We start from the raw sequence: 25,124 nt of genomic DNA, 5'->3' as shown, positions 1-25,124 counted from the left end.
GCTTTAAGATTCATTGATGGATTGAAAATATAAAACACATATGATGAACATAACAGTAGTCATCCCAAGCCACTTGATGGGTAGCCACAGGAAGAATAATCTTGCTGTCACAGTAGAACAGTAGATGAGAGCCAAGTAAGACTAGAATAACCCTTCTAGTGTGCCCAATGAAGTGGTCAGGACTGTAATTATCACTTTATTTAGATTTGTAACTGCTACTCCATGCAAGATCTCTCTTCTTAGTCATGCAAAAATGGTCATTTCACTGCTGCAATGATTTCTCTAAGCTCCATGAGAGTCCTATATTAGTGCTTCTACTGGCAGGGACTGGTTGCAAATGCAGTATTTGATGCCCAGTGCAGCCAGTAGGAATGCAGGTGAAGGACTTCTATGTTGCTTAGAAGAATACTGCATTGCTGTTTTGAGCTGAAGCTCCCAATGCTTGATTTCTACCCATTTCCATTAAGGTATTCTCTCTGTTTATTCCATGACTTTTTGGATTCTTTCCCTGTTTCTGTCTACTCCACCTCCTCCAGGAGGGCATTCAAGGCATCCACTACCCTTTCCATGAAAAATAATTTCTGATGTTACTGATGAGTTTACTATCTGAGTGAGGCAGAGAACCCTAAATTTTATCCAGCCAAAATTGGTAACCAATGTAGTTGGAAAAGTAATGAGGAAGCAAAATCAAAACGTTTTGTACCACACAGAAGATGCACCTCTATATTTTGTAGTGTCTGGATGCATTTGAGGTGGGTTTGGGGTAAGCCTACATAAATAATGCACCAACAATCGATATTGGATATAAGGAAAGCGTGGACCAGTGTATGAAGGGCAAATACATCAAGATTTTTGTGCAGTGAACGAATCCTGCCAAAAAGCACAAATCCCTGCCTCAAGAGATTTGATATGTGGTTTTGGAAAGAACATTCAGAGTGAAGCATGACATTCTAAACTAAACTAAAACTTAAATTTATAGACCGGGTCATCTTCATAAAACATGGAGCTAGACTCGGTTAACATTCATGAAGTAAACCAACAGTGATAAGATAAAAATATTAAAATAAAAGAGGAAAAAAAAGAGTAAAGATAAACCAAAAGGCATAAAATAACAAAACTTCAGAGGATACAGAAGTATCAAATAACTAGAGAGCCAACTGGGACTCAGGAAATCTGTCTGTAACCAACAGTTTACTCAGCCAGTGGTTGTTTTTTTTTTTTTTGGGGGGGGGGGAGGAGGGGGGATCTGTATGCAGGACAAGCCTTTGTTCCAACAGCAAGGTGGCCATAGACTGGAAGCAGCTCTGCAGGGGATCTAAATTAGGCTGCAAGGGAAAAGTGGGAAATCTGAACACAAAGAATAACGAAATGGAATACATTATACATAAAAGCATATAAAAATAAATCAACAATGTGTTAGACTCAACCTCTCCTCATTCTCATTGTATTTACAGTGGTACATGAAAGGAATTCAAGTGTAGTTTTATGAGATCGTTTTAAATTTCTATGTTACACTTGTGGATGTATGAAAATGAATAAAAAATTTAAAACAGAACAATGTATTATGCTAATTCTCACTGCTAAGTGGCAAAGTAATTCAGAAAGAACTCATATGTTGTGGTTAAGCTGTAACCCTCAATATACAGTTCTTTACTACAACCCTTGCATTACATGAAAAAATTAACATCCCTAAGTATACAAGCTGCCTATAAGAACATTCCTGCTGTACTGTGGAAGCACCAGACTGATAAGAAAAGCCCCACTTTAAAGGACGCAGAATGATTTGCAGGGACCTCAGCCTCTCTGCAACATTTGGCTGCAGTAATGAAGATGTCAATGAACTCTCAGGCTACAGGGACCAGAAGGACACTGAGGCTCCACAGAGCACAGGAAAATGACCGTTTAAATATACAGAAAGGACAGGAACCCTACTTTCTTTCTCAAGAATTGGTGGTTTTGCTGGTTGAAGTGGTTTCATATTTCTCACAACTCTATGGCAAGCACTCCAGAACCATTGATAAAGCTACTAAACAACAGATTTTAGGGATCTGCATTTTTTTTTTAGCGCACCTTAAAAAATGTAACTCACGCAAAATTGATTTCATGTGCTTTAAGTCAATTTGTTCATGCTAAAAAGTTCTAACATGAGTTAAAATGTTTTTATTGAAATGAATGTGTGAAATGAACTTAAATATCAGGGGTGAAAAGCCCAAACAAAATGAAAATGAACCACGTGTTGGTGTCCTATGCACATCCCTAACTGATCTGGACCCAGGTACAGGCTGGTATTACTGTATTACCGTAAGGATGTGCTGAGACTGGAGTCGGTCCAGAGAATGGCCACCCGGATGGTCTCGGGACTCAAGGATCTCCCGTACGAGGAACGGCTGGATAAGTTGCAGCTGTACTCACTCGAGGAATGCAGAGAGAGGGGTGACATGATCGAGACATTCAAGTATCTCACGGGCCGCATCGAGGTGGAACAAGATATCTTCTTTTTCAAGGGTCCCGCGGCAACAAGGGGGCATCCATGGAAAATCAGGGGCGGGAAACTGCACGGGGACACCAGGAAATTCTTTTTCACTGAAAGGGTGGTTGATCGCTGGAATAGTCTTCCACTTCAGGTTATTGAGGCTAGCAGCGTGCCTGATTTTAAGGCCAAATGGGATAGACACGTGGGATCTATTCACAGAGAAAGGTAGGGGAGGGTCATTGGGGTGGGCAGACTAGATGGGCTGTGGCCCTTATCTGCCGTCTATTTCTATGTTTCTATGTTTCTAGTGGAACTGGAGTGCCAGCCAGGGAGATGAAGCAACTCAAAGTGGAGAGATGTTCCATAAGGGTGCCAGAATAATGTATGATGTTAGAGGTACCAAAGGAAATCACACCCTCTTACAGTAATTTATTCTACTGGAATAACTGTTTACTGCAACTATTAGAGGAGAATAGCCAGAGACAACAAGCAGATATCTAATTTTCCCCTGGTAAGAGACAAATCTGTCTAAACTAAGCATTCAACAACATTAGCATAAATATTACTGTCTCACTTTAGTCATACTGTCAGAAGAGAAAGATCATTGAAGAAGGACATCATCCTTGGAAAAAATCAAAGGAGCCAAGCAAAGAGGGTGGCCTGCAATCAGATAGCTGGACACATTGTAAACAGCCATGGGTATGACGCTGGAGGACCTTACCGGACTAGCACAAAACTGATTTCATTTTAGATCCGTAATTCATCAGGTCGCTAGGACTCGAGCACAAGTCAACGGCACCTAAGAAGAAGAAGCATCACAGCTAGGTCCACTCGAGGGTCCTAGGAAGAACACCTTCACTAACAGTATCCCTTTCCTTTGGGTTCAACTTACTAATACTCACAAGCTACCAAACTGTGAAGCATGAGGGTTCCAGCAGGAAAGAATGGGGCAATGAGAAGAGGAGGAACATAAAGAGGTCAAACACATGCCTTTCATTTTAGTGGAAGCACTTACAGCAGCCATAGAGCTAAGTGCTTAAACACACCTGTAAATTACATAAGAACATAAGCATCGCCTCTGCCGAGTCAGACCATGGTCCATCATGCCCAGCAGTCCGCTCCCGCGGCGGCCCCCCCCAGGTCCATGACCTGTAAGTGATCTTTTACCCAAAACATTTTATTCCCTAATCATTTAATATCCTGTATAGTAGCCCTCTAACTATACCCTTCAATCCCCTTTTCCTTCAGGAAATCATCTAATCCAATTTTGAAACCCAAAATCGTACTCTGCCCTACCACCTCCTCTGGAAGCGCATTCCAGGTGTTCACCACCCTCTGAGTGCATAACATGCATAACGGTGCACCCTGCCCATTCTCTACCCAAACACTGCCCACCGTTCAACTAAGCGCTATTTTCCGTAAGTGCTTTTCAATAGAATAGCACTTAGCTGCAATTTTGGTTCTGTGCATGAATGTGCGTATGTTAGAGCCCACTTGATAGAATTATCCCCTGTATGCTATTCATATACAGCAGTGTTTCTCAGTTCAGTCCTGGAGTACCCCCTTGCCAGTCAGATTTTCAGGCTCTCCACAATGAATGTGCATAAACTTGATTTGCACACACTGCCTCCATTATATGCAAATTTTTGGTCATGTATATTCATTGTGGATAGCCTGAAAACCTGACTGGCAAGGGGGTACTCCACGACCGAGTTGAGAAACGGTGGTCTACAGGACCCATGCAGAAGGGCTGAATTAGTAGAAGTTTGAAATATGTCGTGCCCTTATCGATAGCTAGAATTGAAACCTTGATGATTGATGCTACTGCTCACAAGTTTCAAATGGTGTGGTAATTTAACCCTTTTGTGTGCATGCCTGTTACTACTATATGCACATTAGAAAGAATGATAAGAGAGGGGGAAGGTAGAAATGGGGGAAATTCCATGAGAACAGCTTGAGTTTTTCTACAGCTGTAACATTTTTTTAAAATGCATACTTAATTATCTAATTTTGTATGCAATGGTACTGTCTTACATGTCAGATTTGAAGATGTATGGAAGAGCCAAATCCATGGGGAATTTCAAAAACCTGGATTCCCTGAACAGTGGGAATATTCTGAGCCTTGCTGTTGTGCCTTTGTGAGATTTCACACTCTGTTGAAAAATTTTTACATAGGCATCCTAAAGAGGCATGGAAAAACAATTACCAGATTCCTTACTGGAGGACCCACATCCCTATATGTTCAACCACATGTGAAGTATAAACCACTACTGCGTAGTGGGTAGAGCTACAGCCTCAGCACCCTGAGGTTGTGGGTTCAAACCCACACTGCTCCTTTTGACCTTGAGCAAGTCACTTTATCCTCTACTGTCCCAGGTATAGTAATAGAATATGAGGAAAGACTAAAATGGTTAGGGTTCTTCAGCTTGGAAAATAAATGGCTGAGGGGGAGATATGATTAAAGTCTACAAAATCCAGAGTGGAGTAGAACAGGTACAACTTACAAGTGGATCGATTTTTTGCTCCGTCAAAAATTACAAAGACTAGGGAACACTTAATGAAGTTACAAGGAGATACTTTTAAAACCAAGAGGAGGAAATATTTTTTCATTCAGAGAATAGTTAAGCTCTGGAACACGTTGCTAGAGGATGTGGTAGGAGCATGTAACGTAGCTGGTTTTAAAAAAGGTTTGGACAAGATCCTGAAGGAAAAGTTCATAGTCTACTATTGAAACAGACATGGGGATGCCACTGCTTGCCTTGGATCAGTAGCACAGAATGTTAATACTATTTAGGTTTTTGCCAGGTACATGTGACCTGGATTGGCCACCGTGAAGAAAGACTACTGGGCTAGATGGATCATTGGTCTGACCCTGTAAGGCTATTCTTATAACCAGTGGCGTACCTAGAATATGTGACACCTGGGGCCCATCATTTATTGATACCCCCCCATCTGTATGAAAAACATGATTTTTAGTAACAATCCACATGTCACACATGAGTACCTAGGAAAACGCAGCATCTCACAGTACATCAATACACCCATTGTAAAACTAAACAAGCCAGACAAGTACAGATCAATCCTGCACAGTCAATCCTAACAGAAAACCAAGTCTTTTGAACACAGAAAACACCTTCCCCTTTTACAAAACTGTAGTGCGGTTTTAGCTACGGTGGTAACAGCTCAGACGCTCATAGAATTCCGAGCGTTGGAGATGTTATCACCATGGCCAGCACTTGAAAATGCTCAACGGTTTTGTAAAAGGGGGGATAAAATAGAAATATGTAGGCAAAGGTTAAATTGAACCACTAAGAAGCTGGACTCTGCATGCAATGCAACACCACAGAAACAGCGATGAATCTCTCCCCTAAAGCAAATAAATAAATAAATAGAAAATTTTTTTCTACCTTGTCTTCTCTGGTTTCTGCTTTCCTCATCTTTTTGTCACTCTCTTCCTTTCATCCACTGCCTGCCCCTTCTATATGGCATCTTCTCTCCTATGCCCCTTCTAGAAAGCACAGTTACTTACCGTAACAGGTGTTATCCAGGGACAGCAGGCAGATATTCTTAACACATGGGTGACGTCACCGACGGAGCCCTCGGTACGGACCTTTTAACTAGAAGTTTCTAGTTGGCCGCACCGCGCGTGCGCGAGTGCCTTCCCGCCCGACGAAGGAGTGCGTGGTCCCCAGTTAGGATAAGCCAGCTAAGAAGCCAACCCGGGGAGGTGGGTGGGACTTAAGAATATCTGCCTGCTGTCCCTGGATAACACCTGTTACGGTAAGTAACTGTGCTTTATCCCAGGACAAGCAGGCAGCATATTCTTAACACATGGGTGACCTCCAAGCTAACAAAGAGGGAGGAGGGATGGTTGGCCATTAGGAAAATAAATTTTGTAACACAGATTGGCCGAAGTGTCCATCCCGTCTGGAGAACGCATCCAGACAGTAGTGAGTAGTGAACGTGTGAACTGAGGACCAAGTGGCCGCCTTGCAGATTTCCTCGATGGGCGTGGAACGGAGGAAAGCCACAGAAGCAGCCATAGCTCGGACTCTGTGGGCCGTGACAGATCCTTCCAGTGAGAGACCGGCCCGAGCATAACAGAAGGCAATACAGGCAGCAAGCCAATTTGAAAGTGTCCGTTTGGAGACAGGACGGCCCAAACGGTTGGGATCGAAAGACAAAAAGAGCTGAGGGGATGTTCGGTGAGCTCTGGTACGATCAAGGTAGTAAGCAAGGGCACGCTTACAATCCAGCGTGTGCAACGCCTGTTCTCCAGGATGCGAGTGAGGCTTAGGGAAGAAGACGGGAAGCACAATGGACTGGTTGAGGTGAAAAGCCGAGACCACCTTGGGAAGGAATTTAGGGTGGGTACGCAGAACAACCTTGTCATGGTGAAAAACAGTGAACGGTGGGTCGGCAACCAGTGCATGCAGTTCGCTAACCCTCCTGGCAGAGGTGATGGCAATTAGGAAAAGCACCTTCCATGTAAGAAGCCTGAATGAAGCTGTGGCAAGAGGCTCAAACGGAGGTTTCATGAGAGCAGAGAGAACCACATTCAGGTCCCAGATGACGGGAGGAGGCTTGAGAGGCGGTTTGATGTTGAAGAGCCCTCTCATAAATCTTGAAACCAGAGGATGAGCCGTGAGGGGTTTTCCGAGAATAGGCTCGTGAAACGCAGTGATGGCACTGAGGTGGACTCTGATGGAGGTGGTTTTGAGGCCAGCGTTGGACAGCGAGAGCAAATATTCCAAGACAGTTTCCACCGCCAAAGAGGTGGGTTCTTGATGATGCCGGAGACACCACGAGGAGAATCTGGTCCACTTCTGATGGTAACATTGGAGAGTGGCCGGTTTCCTGGAGGCGTCCAAAATGAGGCGGACCGGTTGAGATAGATTCTCAGGAGAGGTCAGCCCGAGAGAAACCAAGCTGTCAGGTGGAGGGAAGACAGGTTGGGATGTAGTAGAGACTGATTCTGCTGTGTAAGTAGAGTAGGAAACACAGGAAGAGGAATGGGCTCCCTGGAGCTGAGTTGAAGCAGAAGGGAGAACCAGTGTTGACGAGGCCACCGAGGGGCGATGAGGATCATGGTGGCATTGTCCTTGCGGAGTTTGGACAAGGTCCGCAACATCAAAGGAAGTGGAGGGAAGGCATAGAGGAACCGATCCCTCCAGTCGAGCAGGAATGCATCCGGGGTCAGACGGTGAGGAGAGAAGAGTCTGGAACAGAATTGGGGCAGCTGATGGTTGTGAGGTGCTGCAAAGAGGTCCACCTGCGGAGTGCCCCATCGAGCAAAGATGGAGAGTAGAGTCGGAGGGTCCAACGTCCACTCGTGAGGTTGAAGGATGCGGCTGAGATTGTCGGCCAGAGAGTTCTGTTCGCCCTGGATATAGACCGCCCTGAGAAAGAGATTGCGGTCCGTGGCCCAGGTCCAGATGCGCAGAGCCTCCAGACAAAGGGGGCGAGATCCGGTGCCGCCTTGCTTGTTTATGTAGTACATGGCGACTTGATTGTCTGTGCATAGGAGGAGGACTTGAGGACAGAGAAGATGTTGGAAAGCCTTGAGGGCGTAGAACATGGCTCTGAGTTCCAGGAAATTGATGTGATGACGACGCTCCTGTGGGGTCCAAAGTCCCTGGGTGCGTAGATCTCCCAGGTGAGCTCCCCACGCGTAGGGGGACGCATCTGTGGTGATGATCATAGAGTGGGGGGGCAGATGGAAAAGTAGACCCCTGGAAAGATTTGAGGAGTTCAACCACCATTGGAGAGATTGCTGAAGAGATGATGTCACAGAGATGGGATGAGAAAGAAGATCCGTAGTCTGTGACCACTGGTTGGCGAGCGTCCACTGAGGTGTACGAAGGTGGAGACGAGCCAGAGGAAGGACATGCACTGTCGAGGCCATGTGACCCAGGAGGACCATCATCTGTCGAGCAGGAATGGAGGGATGCATGAGTACCTGACGGCAGAGATGGAGCAGGGTCTGCTTGCGATCGGAGGGGAGAAAAGCCCTCATTAGCGTGGTGTCCAGAACTGCTCCAATGAATTGAAGTCGCTGGGTGGGAAGCAGATGCGACTTGGGGTAGTTGATCTCGAACCCCAGGAGGTGGAGGAGAGAGATGGTGTGATGAGTAGCCTGTAGCACAAGTGGAGACGTAGGTGCTTTCACCAACCAATCGTCCAAATAGGGGAACACCTGGAGGTTGTGAGACCTGAGGAAGGCCGCTACCACTATAAGGCACTTGGTGAAGACCCTGGGTGAGGAGGCGAGGCCGAACGGTAGCACCTTGTACTGATAGTGGTGGTGCAGTACCTGGAACCGCAGGTAGCGGCGAGAATGTTGATTGATGGAGATGTGAGTGTAGGCCTCTTTGAGGTCCAGGGAACATAGCCAGTCGTGTTGAGAAAGAAGAGGGTAGAGCGTGGCAAGGGAGAGCATTCTGAACTTCTCCTTGACCAGACACTTGTTGAGGTCCCTGAGATCGAGAATGGGACGGAGGTCTCCCGTCTTTTTGGGTACCAGGAAGTAGCGGGAGTAGAATCCCTGCCCCCTTTGATCTGGAGGTACTTCTTCGATGGCATTGAGAAGGAGGAGGGATTGAACCTCCCTCAGGAGGAGGGGGGTTTGAGATGAGTTTGAAGCAGACTCTACGGGAAGGTTGTCCGGAGGCAGAGTCTGGAAGTTGAGAGAGTAGCCGTGGCGGATGATGTTGAGGACCCACTGGTCCGACGTGATGACTTCCCAACGGCTTGAGAAAATGGTGAGACGACCCCCGATAGGCTGTGGAAGAGGCAGCGAGGGTGGATGACTGGCTATGCCCTGGAGAGAAGAGTCAAAAGGGCTGAGATTGTTTAGCAGGCTGAGGAGGCTTGGAGGGTTGAGTGGCCTGAGACCGAGCCTGGGCATGGTGCTGCTGTTGACGGGGTCGCCGAGATTGTTGGGGAGGTGGATTGAGTGGCCTGGCTGAGAACCTCCGCTGGTAAGATGATTGAGGCCGATAGGGTCGAGCAGGCGGAGCCTTCTTTTTCGGCTTGATCAGGGTGTCCCACCTGGTCTCATGGGCGGAGAGTTTCTGGGTGGTGGAATCCAGTGACTCTCCAAAAAGCTCATCCCCGAGACAGGGGGCGTTGGCCAGGCGGTCCTGGTGGTTGATGTCCAGGTCGGAGACTCTGAGCCAGGCCAAGCGACGCATGGCTACAGCCATGGCAGAGGCCCGAGAGGTGAGCTCGAAGGAGTCGTATATCGAGCGGACCATATATTTGCGCATTTGGAGAAGGCCAGATATGTGCTGCTGGAATAGCGGGACCTTGCGCTCAGGTAGGTACTTCTGGAGGGCAGACAGCTGTTGGACCAAGTGTTTGAGATAAAAGGAAAAATGGAAGGAATAGTTGTTTGCCCTGTTGGCAAGCATGGCATTTTGGTAAAGCCTCTTGCCAAACTTGTCCATGGTCTTACCTTCTCTGCCAGGAGGGGTAGAGGCATAGACACTGGAGCCCTGAGTCTTTTTTAAGGTGGATTCCACCAGAAGGGACTCATGGGGCAATTGAGATTTGTCGAATCCTGGAATAGGGATGACACGGTAAAGGTTGTCCAGTTTACGGGGAGCTCCCGGTACCGTGAGGGGATTTTCCAAGTTTTTGTAGAATGTCTCCCGTAAGATGTCATGTACGGGAAGTTTGAGGAACTCTTTAGGAGGTTGCTCAAAGTCTAAGGCTTCTAAAAAGGCTTGGGACTTTTTGGAGTCAGATTCAAGGGGAAGTGACAGAGCAGCAGACATTTCCCTCAGAAATTTAGAAAAAGAGGACTGCTCAGGTTTAGAGGTGGCATCAGGTGCCGATGGTTCCTCATCAGATGAGGAGGGATCCTCCTCGGTACCGAGAGGAGTCTCCTCCCATAAATCAGGATCCCTGACCTCCGGTGCGTGTCGGGACACCGGGGTGGAGGGTGCGGTGTGGCGAGTCTTGGACAAAGATTTACCAGAGCGCACCGAAACGGCACCAGGGGAGGACGATCGGCGTCGTTCTCGGTCCCGAGAAGAGTGCCGTACCGCCTGGTGCCGAGCAGGATCCACTGTGGGTTGAGAATGAACCACAGGATCATCAGGAAGTTGTTGGGCCGAAAGGATCGGCATCGAGGTGTTTACCGGTACCGAAGGAGTGGACACCGGGGGCTCGGTGCGGGGCTCGGGCCGGTCTGGTACCGGAAGGAGCGGTGCCAGGATAGAGGGTAGCAGTTGTTCAAGCTGTTTCTTCAACTGCTCCTGAAGCTGAGTTTGCAGAATGGCCGAGATACGGTCATCCAGGGGTGGCATCGGAACCGCTTTCTTTTTCTTCGGTTCCTTGGATGCCGCTCCACGCCCCGGCGATGAGGAGGCCGATGACGAGGCACTCACCGTTATCGGGGCGGAGCGTTTACGGGACCGGTGCGATGCCGGTATGGACGGTGTCGTCACCGTAGCTGGAGGGCGCTCGAGGGAAGAGGAAGGCTTCTTAGCCGGCTTACCTGGCGCCAGTGGCGCCGATGCGGGATCGGTCGGTGTCGAGCTGGACGGTGCCGATTTCTGCGGTACCGCCGTTGAGGGTGATGAATCCATCGCCGACTCGGAGCCGAAGAGCAGGGTTTGCTGGATTCTTCGGTTTTTAAGTGTACGTTTTTGTAAAGTGGCACAGTGGGTGCAGGAATCTGCCCGATGCTCCGGACCCAGGCACTGCAAACACCAATTGTGTGGGTCAGAAACGGAGATCGGGCGTGCACACCGCTGGCACTTCTTAAAACCGACCTGCGGGGGCATGAAGGGGAAGATAGCCTCCGCAAAATCGAAGTCCGAGGCCTGTATAATGGCAACAGGCCCCGCCGGGGCAAAAACGAAAGAAACAATAAAAATCAAAGTTTTTTTTTTTTTTTTTTTTGCAATTGAAAGAAAAAGGAAACCCGAAGGTAGAGGAAGAAAAATATATAACAAAAGCGCGAGCGGGAAGGCAAAAAGTGATTTCAACGGCCGTTGAAAAAATACACGCGTCTTCTTCGCTCCGCGGAAACGAAGAAACTGGGGACCACGCACTCCTTCGTCGGGCGGGAAGGCACTCGCGCACGCGCGGTGCGGCCAACTAGAAACTTCTAGTTAAAAGGTCCGTACCGAGGGCTCCGTCGGTGACGTCACCCATGTGTTAAGAATATGCTGCCTGCTTGTCCTGGGATAAACTGTATGTCTCCCCCTTCCATCTCTCCCTTCACCCCCATTGGTCTGGCATCCATCTTCTTCCCTTCCCTCCTTCAATGGTCTGGCATCTCTCTCCTCTCCTCTTCTTCCCTTCCCTCTCCAAGACCCCCATGGTCTGGCATTTCACTCTCTTCTCTCCCTTTCCCCTACTTCTATCAGCATCTTCCCCCTTTCTTTCTCTCCAACCCAATTCCATCCAGTATCCTTTCCCCTTATATCTTTCTCCTCTTTCCCTGCACACCAATTCCATCAGCATCTGCCCCCTTTCTCTCCCTCCACCACCCTTCCATACCACCCTGTCCCCTTTCTCTCCCTCCACCACCCTTCCATACCACCCTGCCCCCTTCTCTCCCTCCACCACCCTCCCATACCACTCTGCTCCCTTTCTCTCCCTCCACCACCCTTCCATACCACCCTGCCCCCCTTCTCTCCCTCCACCATCCTTCCATACCACCCTGCTCCCTTTCTCTCCCTCCACCACCCTTCTATGCTCCTTTCTCTCTCCCTCCAAACTAGCAAGGTCCCACAATGACTGCGTCTGCCGCCTCTGCTCTGGAAGACGTAAGTGACGTTGGAAGGGGTGGACTGGCAGACACAGGGAGTTGCGGCAAGGTCCTGCGATGACTGCGGCATCACTTACGTCTTCCTGAGCAGAGGTGGCAGATGCAGGCATCGCGGGACCTTCCTGTACTTCAGCACAGCTGCCGACTCTGCTCTGGAATAAGTACGGCAGTCATTCTGAGGTGCAGGTCCTGTTGTAGAGCAGCATGGGAGGTTCCGGACCCAGCCGGCTGTGCAAACCCCTAGGATGTGCACCCGGGGCGGTCCTCCCCCCACCTCCAATCCACCCTTGGTACGTCACTGCTTATAGCATAACAAATTCACTTATTAACCACAGTAACCTCTCAGTTCAATGTGGTTCTTATGAATCTGAATTTCATACCTACATTTTAAATAAATATGTTTCTCCCCTAATTTCCATTCTGCCACTACTCCCACATAATCATATTCCACTGCAACTCTTTTCTCCCTATCGATAAGTAATTAAAGAGCTCAGAGCCACTAGGCCCAAATTTTCTTATTGATCCAAGTATGAGGAGAGATGTACTTTAACTTTTTTTTTTTATTTTTCTTGTGGTAATTATATTCTAAATGTCTGTGAAAGATGCGAACAGAAAGTAGCCAGGAACCAAACCTGGAATGTTGAGGTTACTGCTCAGAATTACAATTATTGGCCCCGATATTCAACTGGCATCATTTAGCTTTATGCTTGCCACCATTGGCATTATACTCAGAAATTCAATGCCAGGCAATGTCCAGGTTCAGAACTGAATTTCCAGGTTTGTGAAGCCGATTAAGTACAATATTTAGCACTTAACCAGCTATTGCACCTTATAAGGATAGGACTGACTATGCAGTTATCTTGGCCGATTAAGTGCTGAATAATGGCACTTAACCGGCCAAATGCTGGCTTCACCTCTGGAACATCCCCAAAATAGTCAGTTTTGAGATAGGCGCTAAAAGCAGCACTAACCAGTTAAATGCCACTAAATATAGTTTATTTATTTGTATCCCGCCTTGCACAATGCAGGTCACAACAAATACATACATAATCATCCTCATAATAAGACGTACAAAAACAATCAGACAATAAAACGACTGAGCAACCAGCACCCCATCATACAATCCAAAGTTCAAGCTCTATACTTCATTAGCTCAGAATATGCAATTTAACCAACCAGGGGCCATTTATTTTATTTTACAGGTTGCTAGTTTATTTTCATGAATGTGTTGAACTGGATTTCTTGCTCTCTTTCGGAGCATGTCCTTTTCTAACATTTATGGTGCTTCTTTCTATCTTTCTATTTTTAATTTGTATTTCAATGTGCACCATTCTGTTGCACTACTATGCCCCCTTTTGCAAAGCCATAAGTGCAGTTTTTAGCGCCAGCCGTGGCGAAAACGGCTCCGACGCTCATAGGAATTCTGGGCATAATGAGCGTCGGAGCTGTTACCGCTGTGGCCGGTGCTAAAAACCACGCTACGGTTTTGTAAAAGGGAGAATGTATTAAGGGCCCATTTTACAAAGCCGCAGTAGCGATGCTGCCACGGTGCATGCACCAAAGCCCATAAGGATTGAATGGGCTTCAGTGCATTTGCTGTGCGGCATTCGCTACCGCAGCTTGATAAGAGGGCCTAATTGCGGTACAGTAAATGACAACTAAACCATAAACCAATATTAGGCAAATTCAGCCCCTTCCCGCGTATTATCAGATGTGCTAAGCAATGTTTTTCCTTTTCATGTCTGTGGAAAAAAATTCCACTTAGCACCTCTAGCTCCTAGTGGTGAGTATATTAGGTAAAATTACAAGGAAAGATAGCCAACAGACATGAAGTTAGGAGTAGAGACCCGGATGAGAGAGACATGTCTAAACTCACTTCTTTGAAATATAAAAGTGTCACAGACATATACTCATTCATCCAGGATTTTGAGGAAAGAAGGCCCTGGTTATGCAAATACAGGGAAACCACCAATGCCCCCTATTTGAACCTTGGGGTGTGAGAATTCTAAAATTTTATGTGGCGAGAATTCTAAGATTATTCCGAACCACCAAGGCCCCGCGTGGCATCTAAGATTATAATTGCTTGGTATAATCTTAGAAGTACTATGAAAAACTGGAAAAATTGGGACCGGCTGAATTATAATTTTTGGTGGAATTCTTTATGCCACATTTTTAAAATGGAGCGTGTAATAGCCAAACAGCAAGGGCATTTTAAGAAATTTAAGGAAGTTTGGGAGCCATTAACAAAATATTGTAAAGAATGAATATTACTTTTTCCCTTTGAACATACACATCCAAGTTGAAGGGGTGGGTGGGGATGTTTTATGTTTTCTTATGCTTAAGGACAATTGTTGGGTTCGTGGGGGGGAGGGATATTTGATGTGAATTAGACTTTGATAGTATATTAAGTGATATTAAAATGTAAAATGATTTTATCTTATATTGCACTTATTGAAAGTTTTAAAAATGAATAAAGAATTTTTTTTTAAAAGTACTCCTCCCCTCTAACATTTGTATGTATTTATTTTGATTTTGTTTCTCAGTATTGTAGGGACCTTAGGATAAGAAGGGCCCGTGATTCTTAGCCCTAGCCTTTGCGCAAGCTCCATTAACGGGTGGTAGAATTCTTGCCTACTTCACTCCAGGTACAGAAGCAACTTGAAGTGAAGCAAAAATGTAGAGATGTGGACAGAAAGCTGTTTTTATTTTACCATAACTCCGGTAATAGTGAAATCATCAGGAAACTTACTGGAACGGACACTTGAGGATTGTTCTTCAGCTTGCCCAGTATGGTATAGCCATCCACCTTAATGCCAGCTCTGGGGCTTATCTTCAAGGACTCAATCAAGAGGCAGTCGATGGAAAGAGTGACTGTCTCCTTCTCCACACTAATCAAAATCTTGTGCCACTGGGAGTCGAAGAGGAATGGCAGTTGGGAGAATGTGACAGAGTGAAGACGTGTGTCCAGTCCCTTGTAATAAAACTGAACCGACTTAGTTTGCCCATGAAGCTTCACCGCTACTTGCTCATTCCCAACAGAATCCAAAATCTGCCAAATGGTCCAGTGCTTCTGACGTGTGCTGCCAGGCATCCGGAGAGTGACAAGAAAGGAATATTCATTGGGAAATCCACTGGGATTTAAATATCTGTACAGGACCAAAGGACAGCAAAAAAAAAAAAAAAAAAAAAAGACAATGTCAGTATTTTAAGGTAATCTTTACAGTCAATAATAAGGTAAGGCACATAGAGACCCGTTTAGTCCAAATGTCTTTTGTTTGTGAGATGGCATGCCATTACAGGGATGGATTTAATCTCTCGAGTTCTATACAAGCCAAACAACTGTGGAAGACCCAATTTGTCAAAGGTTACCCACATTTTGTGCCTGTGGCAATAAATATGTAATAGATTTAGCCTTCCCCCTTCCAATTGCTCTAGTACTATTTTAAATTGGATATTTTTGATTGAATTCCTTATATTTTTAGAATTTATAAGAATTGGGATAACAATAAGCATGAGGCTCCTGAACATTTACACATGGGTCTACTTTGAGAAACTAGCACCTCAAACCACCTTCTAATTAACCCCCCCCCCCCTAAGTGTTGTATTAGCCTACGACCTTATGGATTCATATCATGACCCCAGTTCTGCCATTTCCTACCCTTTGTAAAAAACTAGTTGGTGCATTAATATCTTTCATGTATGAGTATCTGAAAGTCTGTATCATATCTCTCGTCTCTTTTTAGATTATATTTATTTATTTTGGTATTTATATACCACTTATAGCCTAAGGGGCTCATAATTTAAAAAAAAAAAAAAAGTTCAAAAAGTGGCCTAAGTCGGTACTTGGACGATCAAAAAGACAGATCGTCAAGTACTGATAATTAAAACTGGTTTTAGACATATTTAAAACCAGCTTAGCCTTTACCCTGACTCTGAATGCCTAGAGCGAAAAGAGGCATTTTTGGAGGAGGGGATAAGGCGGGAAGTGGGCTGACCTAGACTTAGTCGTCTGGCAGCCATAACCATAAAAAGGGTTGACAGGTTGCCAGACGGAACTGATATGTTTTGACTTAGGCCAAGTCAAAACAGGTATAAGTTCTTAATACAGGCCACTGAGCTGATTGCAGTTGCCGCGATCAGCTCAGCAACCCAGGCAACTTGTTCACCCCCCTACCGCAATGATAGCAGCAGAAGAGATGCCTAATCTCTCCTGCTGCGATCGCGATCCCCCCTCCCCCCTGAACCAGCAAATACTGTCAGGAGGGATCCCAAGTTCTCCTGCCGAAGATGCACCCGAACTGGCAAATACTGACAGAAGGGATCCCAAGCCCTCCTAGCGAAGACACACCCGAACCGGCAAATACCAGCAGGAGGGATCTCAAGCCCTCCGGCCAACACCCCCACCCGAACCGGCAAATTCCGGCAGGAGCGAGCCCATGCCATCCTGCTGGAAGACCAACCAACCCCCTGAACCCCTGAATGTGCCCCCCAGTACCCAAGCTCCCCATACCCCAGACACCCCACTAACCTGAAAGTTGGCCAGCATGACGGGTTCTCTCTCTGGTCAACAGGCCCACCATCCCCAGAATGGTGGGCCTGCCCCTTCCCGGTGCATTGTGGGATGCACCAGGGAGGGACCTAGGGCCTGATTGGCCCAGGCACCTAAGACCCACCCACATGAGGGGTCTTAGGCAACTGGGCCAATTGGAATTGGGCCAGTTGTCTAAGGCCCCTCCTATGGGCGGGACCATAAGCACATGGGCCAACCAAAGATTCGGTTGGCCCATGTGCCTAAGGCCCCACCCATAGGAGGGGCCTTAGATAACTGGCCCAATTCCGGTTGGCCCAGTTGCCTAAGGCCCCTCCTGTGGGCAGGCCTTAAGCGCCTGGGCCAATCAGGCCCTAGACTCCTCCCCGGTGCATACTCTCCGGTGCACTAGATGATGGAAGGGCTGCTGGACAGACGGAGAGAGGACCTGGTTGGCCAACTTTCAGGTTAGTGGGAGGGGGTGTCCAGGGTAGGGGGGACAGGGGAGTGGGGGAGTACATTCAGGGGATGGTTGGTATTCTGGCAGGAGGGCTTGGGCTTCCTCCTGCCGGTATTTGTCAGTTCAGGTGGGAGTATCAGCATGAGGGCTTGGGATCCCTCCTGCCGGTATTTGCCAGTTTAGGTGGGGGTATCGGCAGGAGGACTTGGGATCCCTCCTGCCAGTATTTGCCGGTTCGGGTGGGGTGCATCTTCGGCAGGAGAGCTTGGGATCCCTTCTGCCAGTATTTGCAAGTTCAGGTGGGCTTGGGCTCCCTCTTGCCGGTATTTGCCAGTTCGGGTGCATCTTCAGCAGGAGGGCTTGGGGTCCTTTCTGCTGGTATTTGCCATTTGGGGGGGGATCGCGATCGCAGCAGAAAAGATTAGGTATCTCTCCTGCCGTGATCATGTGTGGGAGGGGGACAGTTACAGGATTCTGTAACCAGCGTTGTTTTTGAATGACGCTAGTTACAGAATCCTGCTTTAAGGTGAAGGACTGGCCCCTTCTTCACCTAAAAGGTCTGGTTTTGGCCGTTTGGGACTTGGGCAATTTTTTGTTCGGGAATGTGTTGTAGGGCTAGACGTAATGGCAGTCTGGGTGAGTAGATTGCTGAACATGGAGGTAGACCATTCTCAAAAAAACCTCATTTTGAATGATTTTTTTGAGAATGGACATTTCCTTGCTTTCTACTTTCAGCGTCTAGTGACTTAGGCCAAAAGGGGACTTACTTTTTTATTATTATTATGCCCCTGTATGTGGTTTACATTCAGGTACTCAAGCATTTTTCCTATTTGTCCTGACACTCTCACAATCTATCTAATGTAGTTGAGGATTAAGTGACTTGCCTAGGTTCACAAGGAATAGTGCAGGGTTGGAACCAAAAACTCCTCTATATTTGTGGCTTGTGCTGCCACATCACCCATATAGCCGTTGGTACTACGCTGCACCCACCCTTCTCCATTCCTATAAGACCGCTCCTGCCTCCAAGAAGGTATTGAACAAATCGTTCATCAGATTCATTAGAAACTCTGTGAAGTCTCTTTACATCTTAGGAATCATCCCATATAACCCCATCCATTATATGTGTTATATGTATTATATGTGTTCAGGTCTAGAAGTTTAATCTCACATGACTTCTGCTGCAAACCCAGCACCATGTTTGTTACACTTCACGGGATCAACTCTGGACTTTCTCTATCCTTTCTGAGATGCGGCATCCAGAAATGAACACAATATCATAAGTAAGGCTTCACCAATGAACTATATAAAGGTATTATCACCTCCATTTTTATGCCTGATACTATTTATTTAGTATTTTATTTATGTAAGAATTTATATACTACTTATTGCCTAAGCATTTTTCCCTATCTGTCCTGGTGGGCTCACAATCTATCTAATGTACCTCGGGCAAGAGGGGCCGATTAAGTGACTTGCCCAGGGTCACAAGCAAGAGGGGCCGATTAAATGACTTGCCCAGGGTCACAAGGAGCAGCTTGGGTTTGAACCCACAACCATAGGATGCTGAGGCTGTAGCTCCAACCACTTTGCTACAAACTCCCTAGCCTATGTCATCTATCATTTTCAAAACAGGGCTTTTGTTGTCATCAGTAGTATAAACTATTAAGAATAGCATGTAAGAATAGCATGTACTAAGTAAAATAGCGCATACTATTAATGAAAAGAATATCCAAAACACTTCTTAAAACAAAAACAAAGTGGTAGAAAAAATAACAGAAAAATATGAAAAATGAAAGGAAATAATTTCCATTGCATACCCCTACTTGTTGTTCCTCTAGCTCTGTGTCCTGCAAACTTTCTCAAGCCGCGGCACACTATAAGGTAGTGGCCGTGGCTCGAGGCACCTGGATATCGCCGTAATGACATCATGCACATGATTCACATCATCATGTTGATGTCTGTGTGTGTGTGTGAAGGTCCTCCAGGCTGGCCCTGAGATGCTAGTGGGGGGGTACCAGAAGGGAAGAGAGCCAGAGAAAAGGATAGGTGCTGGCACCCACTGATTGCCTACAGGTCGTGCCTCTCACTGCGAGAGGCACGTCCTGCAGACAGTCAGCTGGCACTGGCGCATCTCCTCCTCCCCGTGTACCGCGGCACACCTGAAAACTCAGGAGGCACACAGTTTGAGATACACTTCTCTAGCTATTGACTTGTCACATTGTTTTGCCACCTTGCCAACACTGGAAGCTCTCGCTCCTAGGTCTCTCTTACACATTGCTTCTTTAGATTTTTCCTTTCCATTATGGTCGACGTTGTACTTTTTTGTATTATAACTGTCAAACAAATGACAGCTCTCTCCTCATTCTGTGTACTCCTTCAGGGGAGTCCGAACTTTTTCTTCTAGCCCTTCCACAGTGTCACACACAAAGATATGGAACAGAACCAGCTGAGAACTAGAAGAGGGACATCCACCCAGGACTATACCAAGCTATAGTTTTATCCTACATGATTCACCCACTGGTGCCCTCCACCTCAACTGCTTTGGCATCACTAATGAGAAAGCATGGTGGGCTGAGAGCAATCTTTGAACCCCCCTCTACAGTTGTGGCCTGTGCTGCCACACCAGCTGCAGGTACAGCACTGCACCCACCCTTCGGCAGTCCTATAAGATTGCACCTGTCTCCAAAGGAGGTATTGAACAAATCCTTCAATAGATCCATCAGAAACTCTCTGAACTGCCTTTACATTTTAGGAATCATCCCATATAGCCTCATCCATTTGTTCATGCAGTTTCAGTTCTGCACAAACCCTTCTGTAAATGATGCCACTTCTACCCCATCTAATTATACAACACTCAACAGTCTTCCAGTTCTTTCCTCAATGAACAACAAAGAAAAGTCTTATCATGCCTGCTATTTCCTTGATCCCCTTCGCAGTCCTTTTATCATTCGTATGATGGGGGGAATGGAAGATGTACTCAAAACCAAGAGTTTCCAGCACAGTTGTATCATCACATCGTGCATAGCTGTGATAACTATCCAAGAAACAGAAAGTTTGCTACTATTCTGTAGTGACATCACAGCGCATTGTGATATCAGCAGTGCACTGTAAAAACTTAAATGACAGCAACTTCCAGTTCTCAACAGGGTGTACTTGGGGGAGGGGAGAGAAAAGGGAATAGCAGGAAAAAACTTGTAACTTTAGTCCTTTAAGACTTGTAGTGGGTGAATGTCAGCTTCAGGTCTGGAAGGAGAGGTGAAGACAGCCTGTCTTTACTCTCATTGAATACATAGGCTTCTATTTCAAATTTTATGTACAACATAATAATTATAAGTCTGTGCATACAGAAAACAAGGACCAGCTCAGCTTCTCACTACAGACATGGAGCTCTGTCATGTATTGAAGAGAACAGAGAAAACATATTTGTATCAATAAATCTGTACATAATAATGGTTTAAATGACAAGCAACATCAAGAGGGAAGTTTTTAAACTAGGAAGAAGGGAAAGCCGACAGTCGACCGAGAGAGAGAGTCGATGGTTCGGAAACTAGTACCCGGAGGATACCATGCAGGATGATAGAGGAGAAGACTCACCAGAAGATACTAGTGCTGCCCGATTGATGATTAGAATCAGTTCACCGATTCAAATCGGTTCATTTTTGTAAAAAACGGACTCACCGATTCAGCCCCGATTCAAGTTCATTCTTTTTTTCACCGCCGGCCGCTGGACTCGTTCCCATCTAATGTAACTTCCGGTTTTGCGAAACCGGAAGTTACATCAGAAGAAACGAAAGGACATGGGAGCGTTGAGGGGGGAGCGAGCAGACCTCGTGAAGCGGACCTCGGAAGCAAAGGGTATTTTTTGCTGGCTCTGTCTCCGCATTTCTCCTCTCTTCCCCGCGATTCCACATCCAGTCAAGTAAGTAAATGAACCAGCAGGGGGGCTGTGAATCGGCCGTGGGGGCTGTGAATCAGCCAGGGGGGGCTGAGAATCGGCAGGAGGGCTGAGAATCAATGGGGGGCTGAGAATTGGGCAGGGGGGTTGGTGAGTCTTGGGGGCTGGGGATGGAAGCTGGGAATCAGCAGGGGTGCTGGTGAGTCTTGGCGGCTGGGGATGAAAGCTGAGAATCGGGTATGGAGGCTGGGGAAGCTGAGAATCGGGCAGGGAGACTGGGGAAGCTGAGAATCATGCAGGAGGGCTGGGGAAGCTAAAAATCGGGCAGGGGGGCTGGGGAAGCTGAGAATCGGGCAGGGGGGCTGGTGAGTCTTGGGGGCTAGGGATGGAAGCTGAGAATCAGCAGAGGGGCTGGTGAGTCTTGGGGGCTGGGGATGGAAGCTGAGAATCAGCAGGGGGGCTGGTGAGTCTTGGGGGCTGAGGATGGAAGCTGGGAATCAGCAGGGGAGCTGGTGAGTCTTGGCGGCTGGGGATGAAAGCTGAGAATCGGGTATGGAGGCTGGGGAAGCTGAGAATCGGGCAGGGAGGCTGGGGAAGCTGAGAATCATACAGGAGGGCTGGGGAAGCTAAAAATCGGGCAGGGGGCTGGGGAAGCTGAGAATCGGGCAGGGGGGCTGGTGAGTCTTGGGGGCTAGGGATGGAAGCTGAGAATCAGCAGAGAGGCTGGTGAGTCTTGAGGGCTGGGGATGGAAGCTGAGAATTGGGTAGGGAGGCTGGGAAAGCTGAGAATCGGGCAGGGGAAGCTAAGAAATGGGCAGGGGGGCTGGGGAAGCTGATAATCGAGCAGGAGAGCTTGGGAAAATTAGAATTGGGCTGGGGAGCTGAGAATCGGGCTGCCCGATTCACGATTCGAATCGATTTACATGAGAAAAAAATTGGCCTCCCGATTCGTTGACTGACCCTCCCCCTTTAAGCAGGAGTGGCAGCGCTGCCTTTTGCTGGCCTGCTGCTCCTGCTTTAGAGGGCGAGTGTGGAGGGTCAGTCGGGAAGTGGCTTCCCCGCTGGTGTCCGGCTTCCCCGCATCAATTTACCTAATTTCAGCAGCCTGCCCTGCAGAAGATCGCTAGCTCTAGCGATCTTTGCAAGCTGCCATACGTCGGTCGTCCAAGTTGTCTTCTCTCTGCAGTGGTCCCGCCCCTTCTCTGACATCAGAAGAGGGGCGGGACCGCGGCAGAGAGAAGACAACTCGGACGACGTATGGCAGCTTGCAAAGATCGTTAGAGCCAGCGATCTTCTGCAAGGCAGGCTGCTGAAATTAGGTAAATTGAATATGCAGGCCTTCAGGGGGGTGCAGGCGTTCAGGGAAGGGGGCCCTAGTGAAGTACACGGAGGAAGGGAGGGAAGGGGGGGCTCAAAGAGACGTGATATGCCGGACTTTGGGGGGAAGAAATAAGGGGTCTAAAAACAGAGGAGAGGGAGAGAGATGGTGGACAATGGGATTTAGGGATGAAAGTTATAGAAAGGGAGAGATGCTGGATGGAAGGGTAGTTGAGAAAAGGTGGATCTGTAGGTGGAGATGAAAAAAAGAAAAGATGCCAGACCTCCAGGGAAGGGAAGGGAAATGGAAAGGGAGGACAGAGATGGCAGATGGATGGTTAGAATGGAGAAAGAAGAAAGAAGGAGACCCTGGCAAGAAAGCTATCAGAAGACAACCAGAGCCTGGGACCCAACAAGATTTGAACAATGACCAGACAACAAAAGGTAGAAAAAATAATTTTATTTTCTGTTTTGTGATTACAATATGTCAGATTTGAAACGTGTATCCTGCCAGAGCTTTTGTTAGACCACAAACGTGAGCTAGGATTTAACAGAGAGAGGAAAAGTCTTTTTTGTTTGTTTATTTTGTTTACACCATAGTGCCAGTGTGGTTAGGAGAAGGCAAAGGGGGTGAAGAGGCTATAAAATAAACCCACCAGGATGTTTTAAAAAAACACCCAATTGGGCAGGAAAATCGATTCAGTAGGCTGAATCGAATCGAATCAAAATTTTTTTTCCTGAATTGAGCAGCACTAGAGGATACCATGCAGGAAAGTAGAGGGGAAGACTCACCAGAGGATATCGTGCAGGAAGATATAGGGAAAGACCCACAGGATCACAAGACAGATTGAAGGAAGGAAGGAAATGCAAGAAAGGAACAGGTCTTAAACTCAAGTGTATGTACACGAGCGCAAGGAGCCTAAGGAATAAAATGGGTGAATTAGAAGCAATCACAAAAAATAACGTTGACATCATCGGTATCACGGAAACATGGTGGACTGAGGAAAACGTCTGGGACACTGTGCTACCGGGATACAAACTATACCACAGAGACAGAGTGGCTCAAAAAGGTGGGGGTATTGTCATATACGTCAAAGAGGGATTTGAATCTACTGGAGAGAACACGCCACAACTGACTAATAAGTTAGAGTCTCTATGGATCAAAATTCCGGGAACAAATGGACTGGAAACGAAGATTGGCATCTACTACCGACCCCCAGGACAGTCCGAAGAAATTGATGGAGAAATGACTGACGAGATTAAACGCAACTGCAAGGGAGGCAACACATTTATCATGAGTGACTTCAGCTATCCGGGGATAGACTGGAACTTAGTCATCTTTGGCTGCGCTAGGGAGACCAAATTCCTGGATGCTGTAGGCGATGGCTTTCTGGAACAACTTGTAAAAGAAAATACAAGAAGAAATGCAATTCTGGACTTAATTCTAAATGGACTGCGAGGACCGACACAAGGTGTAGAAGTAGAAGGGATTCTGGGAAGCAGTGATCACAACATAATCCGCTTCGACCTGTACTCAGCAGAGAAACATCGGTCCAGAATGACGGACACAGCGCTAAGCTTCTGAAAAGGAAATTACGAAGGGATGAGACTCATGGTTGGGAAGAAGATTGAGAAGAGGATAAGCACTGTGAAAACGCTAAAGCAGGGGTGTCCAACCTTTTGGCTTCCCCGGACCGCATTGGCTGAAAAAAATGTTTCTGGGGCTGCGCAAATGCTATAGCAAGACAGATGAAGGAGCCGGCAAGACGGTAAATACCCAGGGGTAGCGGAGGAAAACACTGCATCGCCCTCGATAGGGGCCTCATAAAATATTTCATGGGGCCGCAAGTTGGACACCCCTGCGCTAGAGCAAGCTTGGTCCCTTTTTAAGGAAACACTCATCAAGATGCAAAATCTATATATACTATGTATCAAAAAAGGATCCAAGAGGAAAAAGAACAAAGGACCGGCATGGCTCAATGTAGAGGTGAAGGAAGCGATCAGAGACTAGAAAACTTTGTTTAAGGAATGGAAAAGATCAAAAACGGATGAAAACTGGAATAAGCACAAACATCAACTTAGGTGCCATAAGGCGGTAAAATGGGCCAAAAGAGAGTACGAGGAAAAAATAGCCAAGGAGGCAAAAAACTTCAAGCTGTTCTTTTGATATATTAAGGGGAAACAACCCGCAAAGGAAGCAATGGGACCGTTGGATGACCATGGAATAAAGGGAGTGCTAAAAGAGGACAAAGAAATTGCAGACAAACTGAACACATATTTTGCGTCTATATTTACCAAAGAGGATATACACAGCATGCTGGAACCCATCAGACTATATGCTGGAAATGAAGACGGGAAACTGACAGGGCTGACGGTCAGTCTAGAAGAGGTATGCAGGCAGATTTATAGGCTTAAGAGCGATAAATCCCCGGGACCAGATGGCATCCATCCAAGGGTCATCAAGGAACTGAAAGGGACTATAGCTAAACTGCTTCAACTGATAGCCAATCTGTTGATTAAATCGGGAAAGATTCCGGATGACTGGAAGGTGGTGAATGTTATGCCGATCTTCAAAAAAGGTTTGAGGGGAGATCTGGGAAACTACAAACCGGTGAGTCTGACCTCGGTACCGGGAAAGATGGTAGAGGCGCTGATAAAGGACCGCATCAT

The 25,124-nt window shown here is 46.9% G+C and overlaps 1 protein-coding gene across 2 annotated transcripts in view; it reads right to left on the bottom strand.

Annotated features, from left to right (window-relative positions):
• Nucleotides 1-25,124, bottom strand: part of COL9A1 (collagen type IX alpha 1 chain) — a 215,014-nt gene that overhangs the window by 173,235 nt on the left and 16,655 nt on the right. For both annotated transcript variants that reach the window (XM_033937800.1, XM_033937801.1), the window contains exon 5: nt 15,007-15,403. In XM_033937800.1, coding sequence (XP_033793691.1) covers nt 15,007-15,403 — 397 coding nt within the window. The remainder of the gene's footprint in view (nt 1-15,006; nt 15,404-25,124) is intronic.

Source organism: Geotrypetes seraphini, chromosome 3 (assembly GCF_902459505.1).
Source record: "Geotrypetes seraphini chromosome 3, aGeoSer1.1, whole genome shotgun sequence".
Taxonomy (NCBI): domain Eukaryota; kingdom Metazoa; phylum Chordata; class Amphibia; order Gymnophiona; family Dermophiidae; genus Geotrypetes; species Geotrypetes seraphini.
Note: the sequence above shows the minus strand (reverse complement) of the source record. Positions and strands in the feature narration are given on the sequence as shown.